Source organism: Panthera onca, chromosome B1, assembly GCF_046562875.1.
Source record: "Panthera onca isolate mPanOnc1 chromosome B1, mPanOnc1 haplotype 2, whole genome shotgun sequence".
In the NCBI taxonomy this organism is placed as follows: Eukaryota; Metazoa; Chordata; class Mammalia; order Carnivora; family Felidae; genus Panthera; species Panthera onca.
The window spans coordinates 200,277,570-200,292,045 of NC_138342.1; the positions used below are offsets into that span (position 1 = coordinate 200,277,570).

General features: G+C 49.1%; 1 protein-coding gene across 2 annotated transcripts in view; it reads left to right on the forward strand.

The window, feature by feature from the left end:
• The first annotated feature begins 580 nt into the window (after nucleotides 1-580).
• CSMD1 (CUB and Sushi multiple domains 1) overlaps nucleotides 581-14,476 on the forward strand; it is a 2,002,273-nt gene continuing 1,988,377 nt past the window's right edge. For both annotated transcript variants that reach the window (XM_078445226.2, XM_078445227.2), the window contains exon 1: nucleotides 581-995. In XM_078445226.2, coding sequence (XP_078301352.2) covers nucleotides 911-995 — 85 coding nt within the window. In that variant the 5' untranslated portion in view covers nucleotides 581-910. The remainder of the gene's footprint in view (nucleotides 996-14,476) is intronic.

Consider the following 14,476-nt stretch of genomic DNA (forward strand, 5'->3'; position numbering starts at 1 on the left):
ATAATAATTATTTTATTTCATTTTATTTTAATGTTCATCTTTGCTCCTTGGGGTTAGAGCTTGCGGGCTGTCTCCACCCGCATTTCTTTTCCAAGTTACGCAGGGGGCTCCTCTCAGGTCAGCGGGGAGAGAGACACCAGCAGGTGGAGGCCGGCCCCCGCCCCCGCACAGTCCCTCCCGTGCGCTCGAGTGGCCGGGTGGCGCGGCCTCTCCCCGCGCGTGGCTGGGTGTCCCCCACCGGAGCGGCCGCCGAGCCTCCTTTTTCCAGCCTGCGCGCCGCTGCTGCTGCTGCTGCTGCTGCGCCCCAGGCCGCACGAGCGCGGCGCGGGGTGCGCGGGGAGCGCGGGGCCCGAGGCCGGGCTGTGTCTGGGGCTGCGCCGAGCCCAGCCTCCTTCCCCTCTCCGTGGGTAGGGATGGTTGAGTCCAGCCGCCGCCGCGGCGGCTCCTTGTGCCGCTAGCAGCCTGTCTCCTGCGCTCCCCGCCTTCCCTCTCCGGGCTGGCTCTCCTCCCCCCCCCCCCCCTCCCTGCGCCCCCTCCCTCCCTCCCTGCCTGCCTCCCTCCCTCCCTCCCGCGGCTCCCACTCGCCGGCTCGCTCTCCAGCTGCCTCGGCTCCGGCTCTCGCCCGGCTGCGCGCTCGCTCCGCGCCGGCCCCCGCCCGCAGCCTCGCCGCCTCGGAGCCTCTCCCCGCCCGGAGCCGCTCAGCCCCGCAGTGGCTCGGGACCGATGCTACGGGCGGGCGGCGAGCCGGGCGCGCGGACCTGCGGGAGGCGTCGGGTGCGCGGCGGCTCGGGGCGGCGGGACCCCTCTCCGGCTCGCCCTGCCCGCCGCTGACCGCTCGGCCCGGTGCGTGGCCCCGCCGAGCCCCCGACAAGCGCCCGCGCCGCCGCGAGCGTGTGGACTATCTGCAGACATGACTGCGCGGAGGAGACGCGAGCGGCCGCTCCTGCTCCCGGCGCTGCTGGTGCTGTGCGCGGGGCTCCTCGCTGCGGCCAAGGGTAAGGCGGGCTCGCCTGCTGCCGGGGGACGCGGGCGAGCCCTGCGAGGGCCCCGCTCGCGGGCGCGGGGGCGCGTTCGGGGGCGGGCAGGGTGCCGGGGCCGGCGCCGGCCGGCGGGGGGCTCCATCGCGGACGCCCGGGACCCGGGCTGCCGTGGCCTCCCCACCGCCCTGGTCTCCCCCTCCCCTCCTTCCCCTTCCCGCGGCCCGCACGACGCGCTCTCCGTGTTTCGGCGGGGCGCGGTGGGCTGCCGGGGAGGAAGGAGCCCGACTGGGGCTGCACCTGCGCCGTGGCGAGCGACGCCGCCTGCTCCGGGATGTGGCACGGCGGGTCGGGGCGGCTCGGCCGGTCCCCGGGACTTTCCCCGGACCCCGGGCGGCTGCCAAAGTGGCCCGGGCGAAGCCGGCCTCGCAAGTTCTGCCTCTCCAGGGGTTCGGGGCGGCTGGGGCGGGGGGGGGGGGTGGTGGTGGTGGTGGGAGCCAGCGGGCAAGCCCGCCTGCCGCCCGGGCTCCCCGCACCCGCGCGCCCTCTCGGCCGCCCCTTCCTCCTCCTCCAGCGGACCCCGGGAGGACTGCCTGGCCGGTCGCCTCCGTAAGGTCGCCCCCGTCTCCCTCTGCCTGGACTTCGCTCCTCGCAAGTTGGCAGGAGCTGGCGAGGTGCGTGGGGGACGCGGGGAGACCCGGCTGGGGCTCCACCTCGCTGGTGCCCGCTGTGGCCACGGGGCTGTACCCCTTGCTCCGTCTGGTCCAGAGAAGGAGTCTCCCCGGGTCACTCCCGGGGCTGGGAGCTCTGTGAACTTGGTTTTCTCCTTGAAACGAGTTGGGGAATGTTCTCCTGCAAGTAGCCCACAGGCTGCGATGTCGGGGCTGGCGGGAGCCCCGGCGTTTGTCTATTCTCTGGGAAAGAAAACAGGCTCGCTCTTGATTCCGGGAGAGGGGGGAGGAGGGACACAGAGGAGCCGGAGAGAGGGGATATTGATTGATTTTCACATTGCAAAGTGCCTGCCCCCCTTCCTCATTTTGGCCTCCTTGCGTGCCCCTCGTATCCATCGACACCCCATCGTCCCGCTCCTGGGAACGTCTATATCTAAATACGTTTTTTTTTCTTTTCCTTTTTGAAGGGTGCTGTCACATCTCGCGTGTGTGTGTGTGTGTGTGTGTGTGTGTTTTCTAATGGCCACTTGCTCTTTCCCCACATATTATCCCCCCCCTTCCCTCTCTAGATTCTTCCATTTTTTCCCCACCCTTTTTCTATTCCTTGAGTGTTCCAGATTCGAGGGTGATTGACAAGGCGAAGGAGGACTGTCTCTGGTTCCATTAGGAAACTCCAGATGGGCCTGGCCTGGAGAGAGATGGAGAGAATGGCAGATTAGGCTTCCCCTCCCGGCCGCCCTTCCCCACCCGGCGGCCAGGGCCCGTGGAGAGCCGACCGCCAGGCACCAGACCCTCCACGCGCGCACTCGCCCCTACGACAGGGTGTCGGTGGGAATGCGCCCCCGACATCTCAGGGAGCGCAAATGTTTGGTGTTAGTCGCCTGAACTCCCGGTCGCTCCGGATCGGGGACCCTCCGGCAGACATCTACCTACCCTCTGCCCACGGGCCCAGCTCGGTCCGGACGCCCTGCCTTGGGCGCCACTGTTGGAGCTGCTGCGGAGGCGCGGCGGGCCGAGCAGGGGCGGGTGGGCAGCGGCCTTGGGTCTCGCCGGCCTGGCTGGGAACACAGAGGCGAAGCGAGCAAAGTCCGGGCGAGGAGGGTATCTCCGGGAAGTGCGTGCGGGTTTATTTTCCCTCGGGTCGGGGCAGGGGCCTGCGGACAGACCCTGGCTTTGCCCGGCCGAGCCCCTGCGTGGGGAGGAAACACCTGCTACGCAACTCGGCAAAACTTCCCACCCCTTCGCGCTGCACTCCAAGTCCAGCTGTGTCCCCGCGGCCGCCTCCTTCCCCAGGCAGGCGGCGCAGCCTCCGAGCGCATTCTCGGTTCCCCGCGGTTCCGCGCGCTCCGAGAGCCCTTCCCCCGCAATTAGCAGGGGTTGCTGCGCGGAGACCGCGGCGGCGGCCCTGCCGGAGCTGCTTAGTAATCCGCACACGTGTGCCGGGCGGATTCCGCCCCCTCGCGGGTGGGCCGAGGCAGTGGGCGGGAGTGTGCTGGTGGGCCTGGGGCGCGGGCTGCCGGGCGGGTCCTGGGGCTGTCCGGGCAGGGGCCCCAAGTCCCGGGCGTCCGGAGCCTGGGGGAGCTTCCGCGGGGACCAGAGCGCCTCCTGCGCCCTGGGTGGGGGTGGGGGGGGGCCCCCAGGTCCTGACTGTAGGAGACAAGAAGTGGAGTCCGGGGTCCCAGGCCCCTGGCGTGCGCGGCGCGAGAGTCGGGGGTGCGTGTGTGTATTTACGCGTGGAGGGGACCGGGCGACCGCGGTCACTGCGCTGTTTCCGGACCTAGGTTGGGGGGGGAGGGTGCGCGAGGCTCCTGGATCACCCCCGCGGGGCTGGGGCCCCGTTTTCTCTGCGCCCGAAGGGTCAAGTGCGAGCGCAAGTGGCCGCGTGGGAGCTGGCTGCAGGCAGGAGGCTGGTGACGCCAGCCCCGGAGTCGCCCTTAGAGCGCGGTGGCAGCTAGGGCGGGGTCCCATACCCACCCCCCCTCCCCCCCCCACCCCCGGCTGAGGGAAGCCTTGAGGGCTAAGGTGGAGCCTCTGCCCCCCGGGGTGCCTGCCAGCCGTGGGGCTTCCCCGAGGAGGAGCGCTTGGGAGCCGAGCTGCGCGCGCCCAGGTGGCGGCTCCCGTGGTGGCGAAGGCAGGAGGAGTTTTTGATGCGTGGGGTGTAATTCGTGACCTGTTTGCGGAGTCGTGAGAGGCTGCAGGCAGCTGCAGTTTTGGTCTGTAGGACCCGGTGGATCCCTACCCGGTGGTCAGCTTCAGGTGACGGTGCTTTCCGCTTCGGTGCAACCTTGGGGGGTCCCCGGATTCAATTCTGATGCCTTCTTCCCTTTTGATTATTGAAATCGTGAAGGTTGAGTCCCGGGGGTGCTTACCTCCCCCAAAACAGCACGTTTTCAGGGACCGCGGGAAAGGGAAAGGCTTTCAGAGTTTTCTTCTAGTAAATAGGCGGCGTCAGTCATTCCGTGAGCTCTCAGATTTGCACACTGATCAGGGGCCAATCTACTGGCTGTTTGGGTGCGCAAAGTTTGCTTTGCTTCTCAATCGTTTCCCGTGTCTGTGCAGCGACAAGAAAGCAGTTATTTGCAAGCGTTACTCAGAAAGTGTCCTAAAAGAGGAGCATATATAGTAGCTCTGTGGTCTCCCAGAGGAAGTGTGGGAGTGAAAGGTGGAGGGCTTGTCAAAATTCCCAGTTCTAACATTCACTAACCCACCCAGCGAAGAGATTGAAGCATGCATTCCCACAATTTCACAGCAACCGTATAACGCAACTCACACACGCGCACAGAGAGAAGCCTTCCCAAATCTGCATGCTTCTAGGTGAGTTACCTTGTTAACAATTCCTATCACCAAGAAGGATGCTGAGACCTTACACTCGCGGGCCAAATTGCTTTACGGTTGAGCCACTCCTCACGTACTCTCTCTTGGGAAAGCCAGGAAATCCTGTGAATAAACGACTTTCACAGAAAACCCCTGATCCATCATGTACTCAAAGGTGCATCATCTAAAGGGAAGTTAAAATTTCAGCATTCATGATGCCTATTATTTATTGCATTGTCAAGGGGATTAATTTTTTTTTTTTTTTTCAATGAGGAACTGTTCAGCCACGAGCTCTGGTGCTTCTGGAACACCTATATAGTCTTAGTTTGGGATTTTAAATCTGTAAACAGGTAAGCAGAAGGAAGGCTTTCTTCCCAAGGGGCAGGCTTTGTAAACTTGAATAGTGGGACAATGAGATCTGAATGAACAAGTCTAGAGGTAGCAAATAGCTGGCCGTAAAATGGTAGGAGAATCCCCCCAGGTCTCAAGCATCTCCACTAACACAGGCCTTGGGAGGAAAGGGAAACACCGTTCGCACATTGGCTTTCAGCTGGCCAATCTTGCTTGATAAGTAGACTGCCAGAAGTAGGTGCTTGTGAGTTCCTACAGGCAAACCGGGTTCCTCCTGAGGGCAATGCTTCCTTAGTTTCCAGTTGATTGTCTCAAACAAACACCAACAGTGCTTCGAAAATGTCAAGAAAATGGTTCGGCTTCCTTTAAGAAATAGATAAACAAAGTCTCAGTGGCCAGTTAGTGTTCACTGCAGACGATACAGCAAATCCAGTGTAGACATTTCTGAGCTGTCAAAATGCAAATGGCATATTAAATACTCTGTGCTCTACTGAATTCTAAATGTGCCTCCGGTAGGTTTTCTGCTGAGTTCATGGTGAAAATAAGCCATCACAGCTTGCATACATGCAATTTAAACTACACTTTCCCTTTGGCCTATTGTATTTCTTCTGGTTAGGTTCATCTCCCTATAGAATTAAGAAGCTGAATGGGTCACTCCTTGCACAGAGTGGATGACAAAGCTCTGTGGTCTTATTTTAATTTCATTGGTTTAGCTGTTAAATCAGAGGAAGACATCTGGGTAAAGGTGTAGATATTGTACAGCCTACCATATTTGTACCTTTGGGTTGATGGGCATAGGATTGCTGGACCAGCAGTGGTAAGAGACAGACTCAAGTTCAGATCTACTCCCATGTTCCGGCAACTGTAAGGACCCGATATGGGAATTGTTTGAAACACTAGAACCGGCTTGGGTGTGCCACCTGAGGCAAAGAGAGAAATACTTTGGCTGGGCTGAGGCTAATTAGTCCTGAAAGAAATCCATCCTTTGACCTCGTCTTCAGTTGTGCAGCCACTGTGCTTAGCTCACCGGATGTCCACGTCAGGACGACCTATCGGTATGAAGATTGAATAATCGTATTGCGGTACTTACCTCAGTGCAAGCAAGCCTTTCCGCAATGACTTCAAGATGACCTTACCTTGGGCTAGTTGATATATCTGTATTGAATTTGGAATTTAATCCCTAGTGCTGAGGTTGAGAAGTTCCAGAATTAAAATTCCCCATTACATCACAAAGAATAGAAGAAGTTCGTTTCATTAAACTGGTTAAAAGGGATGGATGGTAGGAGTCTTTGTGAAAGCAATACTCGCCTTGTTACAGTTCCGCCCCCACCCCCCCCAGCAAAGCAACCTCTTTGGATGTAGATTGAAACACATTTTTTACCCTTTTGAGTTTAGCTGCAATTTCTTTATTTTTTATTTTTAATTTTTTTAACGTTTATTTATTATTGAGTGACAGAGCATGAACAGGGGAAGGACAGAGAGCGAGGGAGACACAGAATCCGAAGCAGGCTCCAGGCTCCGAGCCGTCAGCTCAAACCCACAAACCGCAAGATCATGACCGGAGCCGAAGTCGGACGCTCCACTGACTGAGCCACCCAGGCGCCCCATTAGCTGCAATTTCTTCAAACCATACTAATTTCTGGGAGAGGAAAACGCCATCCTCGCTTTAGGGAGGTTGTATGATCTCTCTTCATCCTCAAATGGTTTTGCTCTAGCTGCATGAGGGATTTCATCATCCACTAGGCACACTGTCTCATTTACCAAAAGCTACTCCTGAATATATTATAAACATTCTTTTGAGGAGTAACATTTCATCAAATTAAGTTGATCTAGAGTCACTGTTACTTTGACCCAAAGTGGCAACATTTATCTCCAGCTAAGACTTCTTTGGTGAATGGAAAAAGCAAACAAACAAAACAAAACAGAACAACAAAAAACCCATGCAGCCTGCCATGAGCCCTTGTTAAAAAGAAGTACTATATCTTTTATGTCTCCTACATTTTGCAATTTATTCATTGAAATCTTCTTGCTTTGTCTAGTACTGTTTTTTTTTTTTTTTTTTTGTTTGTTTTTTTTTAGCTTGGGGAAAACTGTACAAGGGAAAGGGATATTTCAGTATTGCCATGTTCTCCAAACAGAAGTAGCAGAAAAGGGATCCATTTTGATACTAAGTCTTAATATTTCTGGTCTTCTACCTTAATACTAACAATCTGAATGTAATTTTGCCCCATTGTTAGCAAAATAATAAATCATGAATAATGCTTTGTGCGTTAAAAATTCCCCTTGTTACTGACATGAACTCAAAGGGAATATAGTTGCAGAGAAGTCAAGTTCTTGGTGGCATTTATCAGCTCATTTCACCATTGAGTCACTTTAAGGATTATTGCAACTGGAGATTTAAATTACATAAAATATTGGCCCGGTTCTTGGTTTTATGTATTTTGGAGATCCTCAACCTCAATAAAATTCAAGAAAAACTAATGTGACATAGAGATATTATAGATGTGCATCCAACTCTCCGGCTGAATGATCCATATAAGAATAAGCCACTTGAGTTGCAGTGGAATCAAAGCGCTTTGGAGGACGGGGCGCATTTCTCTATCATATTATTGTGGCAACCTTCTGTTTTCTTTTGCACTAAACCTGTCACCTTTATCATTGTAGATGTTGGCATCATGACCATGATGTAGAGTTTTTGAATAGCCTTTTGCAAACTTTGTCTGCATAAGAATCACAGGTCTTGTTTAAATGCAAATTCTGAGGCCTCTCTCCCCAAATGATTCTCAGTAAATGGGTTTTGGATGGTGTCAGAAATCTGCATTTATATATGTATACATGTTATCTATCTACCAAGCCTTCCACCCTTTCAATAAAAGGCATCCGAATCTAATGACCTATTCACTGAGACTTCACAGACTAATTAGCCCACACTGATTTCAAGATGATTATCCTATAGTATGAAATTGTGCAATTATTTCAGAAGATTTCTTCTTTATCATTAGGGCCTCCATGATCAATGTTCATCATTCTGTGCTGTTTTTATTCTTTTAAAAAACGGTTTTACGGCAAAGATGCGATTCAAGCTCCTTGTCCATAATGTTGATATTATGGGAAGACTTCGAGGGATAATTACACTCTTTCGTATGAAAATACCATGTGAATGATTTTATTTATTTTTTTTACTGTTTAGTGAACTCTGATATGATTAGTGTTATGTAAGAAAGAGCTAAATGTGAGATTAAAATTAGAATTATTTGGGGAGTGATCTCTAATGAATTAAAAGCCTTAGAAATTAATTGTGAATTCTAAGCATTTTCCAGATGCCTCGTGAATCCCTGAGCCGTACTGTTGACATGGCTATGTTTCTGAAAACCTGGCCTGATGACTCTCTGAGTGGATTGTCACTCCCTTTTCTATCTGTAAGCTCATAATTAAGACTACAAACCTTTGACTTTTGTGTGGATGGATAATCTTCAGGGTGACATGAAGACACCTTACGAAAATGGGTTCTGCTGGTTAAGGAAATTCACTTTTCTTTCACAGAATGGGCCATAAGAGTACTGTTCAGAGGCCATCAACAATTTTTGTCTCCATGTTTCAAACTATTTCTTTTTATGGTTAGGGAAGTGGTGTACTTTGATGTATCATACAGCTGTGGATAGTTAAGATTTGCAGGGAATGATTGGCACTTCATACAGAAAAGAAGAGGGACCCTGGCAACATAAGAAAGGTCACATTTTTACAAGAAATTAACTGAATTGAGCAGATACTTCCCTTTATGCTCTAGAAATGTAAATTTCTTCAGCATCAATCTGGCATTTCTTGTTCTGATTCCATCTTTTTCTCCTTTCTTTACAAAATATAATTGTTGTGAACAACTTGAGACGAGACAAACCCAGCCATTAGGATTTTGTTTTGTTTGTGGCGGCTGCTACATACATGAGGTTGCATGTTACCTGCTCAAGATGCATATTCCATTTTCTATGGAAACAATATGAAATTTTCAAACTTAAGCCCTAACACTTTCCCCCCCTAAATTTGTAGATATTAAGAAAAAGTCAAGTGAGAGCAAAGTCACCTGGGTCCTATTAGGTAGGATTCTTTTTTTGTTGATTAATATATTTAAGTATTTAGGTACAACTGCTGTTGCTAATGGGAGATATATATACATGGTGCTAGTCTGTTACAACCATTAACGATGGAAGACCTGGGAGCCGAAGAAGAGGTTTGGGGAGTCTAGACCCTTAAATGGGATCAGGGTAGTTATTTGGCTCACTTGAAGAATCCTAGTGTGTACCAACAAGAATAACTCAAATCCATATAACCGGAACTCATGAGTTCTTTACTATTTACCTATACATGTTAAAAATGAAGATGTTGAATCTATGCTTGCTCTCAATGAGCTTTCGTTATTACTAAAAACAAAACAAAACCCTTAGGTCATTTTGTTTTCAATTTTTAACGTGTTTATTTTTGAGAGACAGGCAGAACATGAGCAGGAGAGGGGCAGAGAGAGAGGAAGACACAGGCTTCAGGTTCTGAGCTGGCAGCACAGAGCCCAGTATGGGGCTCAAACCCAGGAACCATGAGATCATGACTCGGGTTGAAGTGGGACGCTTAACCGACTGAGCCACCCAGGCGCCCCTACAACCCTTAAGTTATTGGCTTAATTAGTATGTATTCAAATACTGGACTGTGATACAGACAACAAGTGTCACGCAGAAATGAGTACAGATATTGGTACAGCCTCCCAGAGCTGAGGAGAAAGGGGATTGGGACAAAGTCAGTGAGAATGAGGAGGTTGAGAGAGGAATGGCTTCCCCCCAAGCCAACGATAGTGAGAAGTCAGGTTCAGTGTCAAGCATGTAGATAAGCATATAAATATTGATGCTTCTCAGAAATTCTTCTATCTGTTCTGAAAGCTAAAAGTCCAGATGCAAACGATTATAAACTACTGCCCTGGGACGATTTCCTGAAATAGGCGAATGTGCAACTTATTCCGAGCCCTGCCTCCTTTCCTCACACCGCCTGTGGGGCAGCCTCTTGTTTGGACGAGGAATCTATTTCTTGGAAACAAAACATGTATGCACTTTTAAACTCTTTGTTTCCACATTCCATGAGTGTTGCTCTTACTGTTGTTTTTGTTGTAATGACCCCATAAAATAATGGTGACAGAGCATTGGGTGTGGGGGAAAAACACATTTTGGTTACTGGCTTACTGGCAATGTGTATTGGCAGCCTTAAGTACTGCAAGTATTTCTACAGAATATGGTGTGCGTCCCCCAAACTGACTTTCCAGATCCTTTATAATCTGGCTTCAGTGTCTCTGGCCAGCTGTATCTCTGCGCTTCCTGCTGGTGACTTTCACTTCAGTTAAGCCGGTACTGTGCACAGCCTAAATGCACCTTTGTTCCAGTCCTTCTCAAGCCCACCCTGCGTCTAGTTCTAGGTACCTCACCCATTTTTGACCACCTGATCTATCTCCTATATTTCTTTTGTCACTTACCGCATTTCAGTCATGGCTCATAACGTAGAACATTGTGGGTTTAGGATCTTTAAAAAATCACATTGTTCGCTTGCTGATTTCATTTCTGTTTGTTTACATCATTCCTACTCTGTAGATCTTAAAGTCCCAGGGAATTAGAAGACACACTTCCAACTATCAAAGTCCCGTAGTGTTTCTTTACACATTCACTGTTTCTTCAACGAATAAACCCATCTTCTTATAACCGTGATCCTGGCCCTTGTTTTAACCGAGTCACATTACTGCTTTGAAAATATTTTTTTGAAAAGACTCATAGAAAACAGAGGACTTGTGGAAGGTATCAGGAGTGAGCTTTTCACGTCATGAAGAGATGGTTGTGTGTGATTTATTTACTCACACATCCAGACTAGAACTTGTCAAAATAATTAGCTTTGAAACCCTATATCTAAATTACCATTTTGCTGGGCTTATTTGATTCCTTTGTTGCTTTTCGTAATTGTTCCTGTTCGTATACAAAGTAACTTATCTGGGGGTATTTGCATTTTTCTCTCTCCTAGTGATAATAAGTTAATGATATTAGAGCTGGCACAGTAGATATGTCAGCATTCAATTGTCATTTTGATCTTCGTCACTATTTCATGTCTCAGCTTTTTAATTTAAAAGAATTACATAAGACGATTATGGAACAAAGAGGAACTTCTCAGTCTCTTTTATTACTGCAATTACAGCATTACCTTCCTAGTGTTCTTTAGTGGCAACTGGAAAACCCGAAGGGACACGCTGTCCGGGTCTTTAAAAGATGAGGGATCTTCTGACCTGCAGGTACAGAAACTGTAGCCACACGAAACTTTGGGATATGACTTATACCTTCCTGCCTGTGTGCTTTTCTTTCAATTGTATGATGGATGGACAATAAGGGGACTTTTAAAAAGAGTTGGTAAAAAAAAAAAAAGTGTCATGTGACAAGGTGGAGTGCCTATCCTTTCTTCTGTGATGCGGCTTCTCTTTTATATTTAAGAACAGTTCCTGGGGGCGGGGGGAGGGGGGAGAACAACAAACCAGTATGTAAGTTAGAGATCTGATATCATTTACTACAGCCTTAATACCAGAATGTTCTATGTGAGCCACTCTTTTATGCCTTTTACTTTTAAATTATTTATTTTAATTTAACGATTATTTGAGGATAGTTGACCACAGGGTTACGTTCGTTTCAGGTCTACAGCATAGCGATTCGGCTTCTCTGTACGTTATGCTGTGCTGACCACAGTTGTAGCTACCATCTGTCACCATACAACACTATCACAATACCACTGACCATATTATTTTTTATGCCTTTTAATGACTACTCATCCTTTGACCCTCATTAAGGAGGGATAGAGAGAGAAAGCCAAAGGCTTTTATAGCAAGAACATGTTATGTTGTCCTGGATTTCCTACATTTCTCCTCTGCAGGACCAGACATCGCCTGGAACAGAAAGAGCTAGAAAACAAGGATGCCTGTGTGGCTTAGTCAGTGAAGCATCCGACTCTTGATTTTGGCTCAGGTCGTGACAGCATGGAGCCTGCTTGGGCTTCTCTCCCCCATCCCTTCTCTGTCCCTCCACTGCTCAAAAAGAAATGAATAAATAAACATTTTTTAAAAAAGATCTAGAAAGCAGAGTTGTCAAGGACACGTTGGAGGGGAAGTCCCTCTCAGTGTTGTTTGTATTAGCTGTCTATCACAGGGTAACATTATTGCCACAAGTCCAGCAGCTAAAACGGCATACATTTATGATCTTACAGCTGCTGGTGGTCTGTGCACGGCTCATCTAGGTCACACAAATCCTCTGCTTATGGTCTCAATGACTATAGTCAAGGGGTGGGCTGGGACTTCATTCTCATCTGGAGTTCAGCTGCGGAAGAAGGACCCACTCCCGGGATGACTCAGGGGCTGGCAGAAGTCCATTCCTTGTGCTTGTAGGGCTGAGAGCTTAAGTTTATTGTTGGCCATTGGCCAGAACTCACCCTCAGTTCCTAGAGGCCGCCCATGGTTCCTTGCCACGTGGGGCTTCCCAAAATGGCTCAAAGCCAGGGAGGGAGAGAGAGACTCAGGCAAATAGGGTGCTACACTATTACATGTGATCACATAATCATGCACAATCACATGTAGTCCATCATTTTTACCGTTTTATTGGTTAGAAGCAAGACCCAGGCCCTGCCTTCTTCAAGGGGAGGAGAATTAGACAAGGGCATAAACACCAGGAGGTGGGGGTCATGGCAGCCATCTTGAGTCTCTCCTCGAAATACGTTAATGTAGAAAGAGCACCATACAGTCAATAAGCAAAGGGTCTAGGACCTGACTAAAATGGACAACAGCTATCAATAGGCATTTTGTAGAAAGAGCAAAAAGAAATATCAAAGGTAGGAAAAGATCCCTAAACTTACTGTTGACCCAAAGAATGTGGATTATATGATGCTGTCCCCCGACCCCGATGCATTTGTGAACCTGCAATTCATATACCTTGTGTCAGCAAGCAGCTAGGCAAACTGTGTGTGGACACCATTGTACATCTAGAAAAAATGACGGGGAGGGGGGGACACAATTTGACCCTACCAATCAAAATTCTAATGTATCAGATATTTTAACCCAGAAATGTAGTATATTTTAAGGCACCACCTGCCTGTTCATTTTTAGCCTTCTAACAGTGCAAAATTGGACATAGCCTAAATGTCCATTATCCTAAAGTAGCTAAACAAATTGATCAACACACACTATATGGCCTATATGAAAGTGTTTCCCTGGTAAAACATTGAGTCAAAAATTCAAAATACCACATACGTTTTGTTTCCATTCTCATGCAGGGAAAAAGCAAGTTACTTCTATGCCCATGTAAAAATATCTGAAAAGATGCATGCATTACAACAATGATGTTTAAATGTTCGATTTGGGGGATAACTATGTCAGACTTCTCAAAATGAACAATAGGTCTTAAAAAAGGGTTATCTGGAAAAGAAAAAGTGCAAGGAGCTCTGACCAGTCCATTGATGAGAAGAGTAGAGACAGAATGTAAGATTTTTGAAATTGAAGTGACCTTCAAGTTTATTGTAATAACTCTGCTTTCAGTTGCATCCAGAGAACTTAAGGGTCTTGGACAAATTCGTAGGGACATTTAAGGCAGAGCTCAGTCTAAGTGAACACTCTTCTCTCCCGGGAGCCCACATGCCTTCTGATGACCGAACATTCCAGCTCCTCACTCAGGCCCAGCCTGGCTGTGCGGCTCCCTCCCTCCTGCCTCCCCCCACCCTCCCCACCCCCCCTATTCTGGTGGAAGGACAGCCAGCACTGAGTGTCCCCGAAGTGATGCTCTGGGGAGACAGAATGGCCGGGAAAGTCCTGGAATTGAGTTTAAAACCTCCCTCAGACCATTCTTCTGGAAGCTGGACTTCTGAGTTCCTTTCTCTGAGGTTGCTGAAACATGGCGCTGTGATGCCATTGTGTCAGCTCGCTAATATGTTCTACATCAGTATGATTGGGACGCCATATTTGCCACTGCAGAATATTCAATTCTGAAAACTTAGCACGTTAATTCTACCACACTGAAATATTTATTTGTGGGAGACTGCTCGACTTAATACAATGAGACGATCCCAGGCTCGAGTCGCTTAATGATTAAATTAACTTGAAGTAGGAAATAACTTTACTGAAATGAAAACTAGTTCGTTACTGAGATTGGCAGTTCATGTCATATGATGGAAAAAAAATCCGCTGGAGTTTTCATGTGCTCAGAGGTTCTGGTTTGGAGAAGGTAGCAGTACAGAGATGCTGGGTTTCGTGTGTTTGAAGACGGCCTCTGGGAAGCTGAGAACTCAGGGTTCTGTTCCCGTGTCTGCCCCTCGTACTGTGTGTCTCGCAAAATAGGAAACTCTCTGACATGGGGTTTTCTCATCTTTGCAAAAGGGATGTTAACTGGCCTCGATATTATAAGGATTAGATGAATAAGCATATGTAAAAGGCTTCGAACAGTGCCTGGCAGTTACTAATCTTAAATAAATGTTAGCACCTGTTTTATTAGAGCAACTAAAAACATTAGACTATCAATTCAGGATATGACCACAGAAGTAATACCAGAGGAAGCCTTATTTTTTGGAGAGAGATTATTTATAAGTGAAGATTCATAATTAATATTTGGATATAATTAT